The sequence below is a fragment of the Fukomys damarensis genome, unplaced genomic scaffold (assembly GCF_012274545.1).
Source record: "Fukomys damarensis isolate Sample0158 unplaced genomic scaffold, DMR_v1.0_HiC HiC_scaffold_19, whole genome shotgun sequence".
Classification (NCBI taxonomy): domain Eukaryota; kingdom Metazoa; phylum Chordata; class Mammalia; order Rodentia; family Bathyergidae; genus Fukomys; species Fukomys damarensis.
Genome location: NW_022900931.1, coordinates 68,881,158 through 68,884,180, shown reverse-complemented (window position 1 = coordinate 68,884,180; position 3,023 = coordinate 68,881,158). Strand labels below are relative to the sequence as shown.

Sequence of the window (3,023 nt, the reverse complement as noted above, 5' to 3'; positions counted from 1 at the left end):
CCCCCGGGGCCTGCCTTCTACCCCACGCTGCAGCCTGACACCCCCAACACTCAGCTAGGGGAGGCCCCGGCTCCGCTGGCCCCCGCTGCCCCAGCCACTCCTGTGCCACCCGCCTACGAGTGCGGCCATTGTCGAAAGACCTTCAGCTCTCGGAAGAACTACACCAAGCACATGTTCATCCACTCGGGTGAGCGGGCCCGTGGGAAGGGCAGACCCTGGTCTTGGAAATCCAAGGCCCGGTTTTGGTTTTGGTTTTGTGGTTTTCTGGTAGCCTCAGGGGTCTTGGAAATTGAGTGCCTCAAAAGACCCAGGAGGACCAGCAGGTGCTGTGTGGGGAAGGGGTCAGGTTGTCTACCCAGGGGCTTTGGAACTCTAGGGAGGTGGAGGCTGGACCATCTCAGGACAACGGCAGGATGCAGGTGAGGAACATGTGTCCTCTGGCCTAGGGAGCCTGAGATGGGGGAAGAAGGGTCCCAAAGTCACAGGAAGCTTCCCTCTAACTTTGGTCAGATGGGGGAGATGCTTCCACATCGCTGGGGAGAAGCAGAACGGATGGTGCTGAGAGGTGTGATCGCAGGTGGGTCTGGCAGCTCTGAGCCTGCAAAGTTTCCCGTTGCCAGGACAACCTGAAACTCACCTAAAAGGCCCCAGTGAGAGTGCAGAGAGTGTTCTTCAGGGGCAAGAGTGAGGGATAGGGAAGCTGGTTGTGTTTTGAGCAGAGAGTGATGAGGTGTTCCGGTGACTGAGATCCATGCCAGAGAACATGGGAGCTCAGTGACTGGCCTGCAGAAGACCGCCCGGGACCCTGAGGTGGCCCCAGCTTTGCCAGACAGGAGTAGCAGAGCCAGGGAAGAGCCAGGACTCCCCCCACCTCCCACACCCCAACAATCACTGCCCTGTAGTACCTGGTCCCTGATGGGTTTTTTGTTAACACCTGATGACCCTAGGGCAGTGGTGGTGAACCTGTGGCACTTGTGCCACAGCAGGCCGTTTGTATCATTGAAAGCTCTAAAAGGGTCACGATCACTGCTCTACAGACAGACACAGCCTGCCACACTTCCCGTCCAGGTGAGGTGGACAGCTTGCTCTTTCATTCTAGAGACATGGTAGCCATAGACAGGAGTTTTGGGAAACTGAGGCTTCAGCAGGAAGGGATAGAGGTGTTCTGGTTTCTTGTGGTGCAAGGGTACCTGTGCACCTGGTGGACTCTGAAGACTCTGTGGATGTCTGCGGTCGACGCAGGGCCCTAGTGCCTCCCTGGACCAAGCCACGTGTGGTGGGCAGTGATGACCCAGGCCCAGGATTCCCTGCTGGGAGGGTTCCTGTCAGGCAGTGGTATCTTGGGATAGCTGTGGGTCTGGGAGAGGGCCCTGTGCAGAACACGAGACTCGGCCTGGGGAGGTTCAGAGGCCCTGGGGAAGGGCAGCTGGTCTGACCTGTGGCTGCCTGTTGTCCTCAGGGGAGAAGCCTCACCAGTGTGCCGTGTGCTGGCGATCCTTCTCGCTGCGTGACTACCTGCTCAAGCACATGGTCACGCATACCGGTGTGCGTGCCTTCCAGTGTGCTGTCTGCGCCAAGCGTTTCACGCAGAAGAGCTCGCTCAATGTGCACATGCGCACACACCGGCCAGAGCGTGCGTCCTGCCCAGCCTGCGGCAAAGTCTTTTCACATCGTGCGCTGATGGAGCGCCACCTGGCCACGCACCCTACACCCTGACTGTGGCCCCACCCCATCTTGTGCTCCCACCCCTCCCCACCCCAGATCCTCTTCTCTGTGCACATGGATACTCTGGGACCTGCAGGCTTCCAAACTGACCTGGAGGCCCAGCTTGGAGTACAAGGGCCTGGGATCCATGTCCCCTTCCAGGCTGCCCTGGGGTTTGGGGCAGGACGAGGCCTCTGGTTCTGCATCCAGGGCTTCCCTCCCTCATCGGGCACCTGAGACCCCTCCAGTGGACCCATCACAGATGGATTCAGGTGTACTCACACTCCAATAAAGGATGTTGGACCAGTGCCCCCTTCTGCACTCACTGGGCTGGGGGCATCAGGGCACTGAGGCAGGTGTGACTGACATTCATTCCCTTGAAGTTGTTGGTCGTGGGGGGAGGGGATCTCACAGTTCCTCCACACACACCACACTGCTAGCTGCTGCAGCCCTGGTAACCAGCCAGACTTGAGCCTTTTCAACTTTAGATTCCTGCTCCCCTCTTGTGATGGTGGAACACCTTATTTTTGGGGGGTACTGGGGATCGAACTTGGGTCCTTGTGCTTGTGAGGCAGGCAGTGTAATGGAACACCTTATTTTTGAGGGACCTGGGGAGAGGTTGGTTGGGGCCAAGCTGCTGTGAGTGTGAAGGAGCCCAGCCTAGTGTGCTCTGGCTTCTGGGTTCTGAGTATGACTGCGGGAGCAGCTTTAGGTGGCCACAGGGGGTGTGGGATGCAGCAATGTCTCGGACCCTAGGGCAAGGGCATGAAGATGTGGGCCCCAGAGGCCCAGGACCCACCAGACCAGTTGACACCTTGCCAAAACCAGGAAGGTTCACTTGAGATTCGGGCAGCCCAGAGGAAGGATGTGGAGCCATGGAATGTTTGACATGTGTACCTCAGCAGCATGGGGAGCAACGCCGAGAAATTTTTAATCTCATAAGATATCACACAAAGCCCCAAGTTCCCAAAAAGTTATGTAACGCAGACTGCTTGTTTACATATTTGCTGTGAATGTGTGATCTGTGTAACATGCTGACTTACTAGCAAAGAGAAGGCCTAAGCAAACTAGGGAGTATGCCGATCCCTGCATCTTCACGTGGTTCCCTTGGTGAGAGGTGTGGAGCACTGTACCCATAATCCACAACAGTGATAGAAGGTGCAGCAACAAGTCATTGATAAGCAGACCCCACCCCTTGTATGGGCTTGTCTTCGGTTCTGTCCCTTCCAAGGGTTGCAGATCTTTGGCATCAAGTAAAATGTACTTAGTTTTACTATAAGAGAGTCACTAATCTCAGGACCTCTTATAGGAGGCTGGTA

General features: G+C 56.6%; 1 protein-coding gene across 1 annotated transcript in view; it reads left to right on the top strand.

The window, feature by feature from the left end:
• Zbtb45 (zinc finger and BTB domain containing 45) overlaps positions 1–2,007 on the top strand; it is a 4,428-nt gene extending 2,421 nt beyond the window's left edge. The window contains exons 2-3 of the mRNA XM_033766058.1: positions 1–187; positions 1,460–2,007. Of these exons, the coding sequence (XP_033621949.1) occupies positions 1–187; positions 1,460–1,716 (444 nt within the window). The 3' untranslated portion in view covers positions 1,717–2,007. The remainder of the gene's footprint in view (positions 188–1,459) is intronic.
• The last annotated feature ends 1,016 nt before the right edge of the window (positions 2,008–3,023 follow it).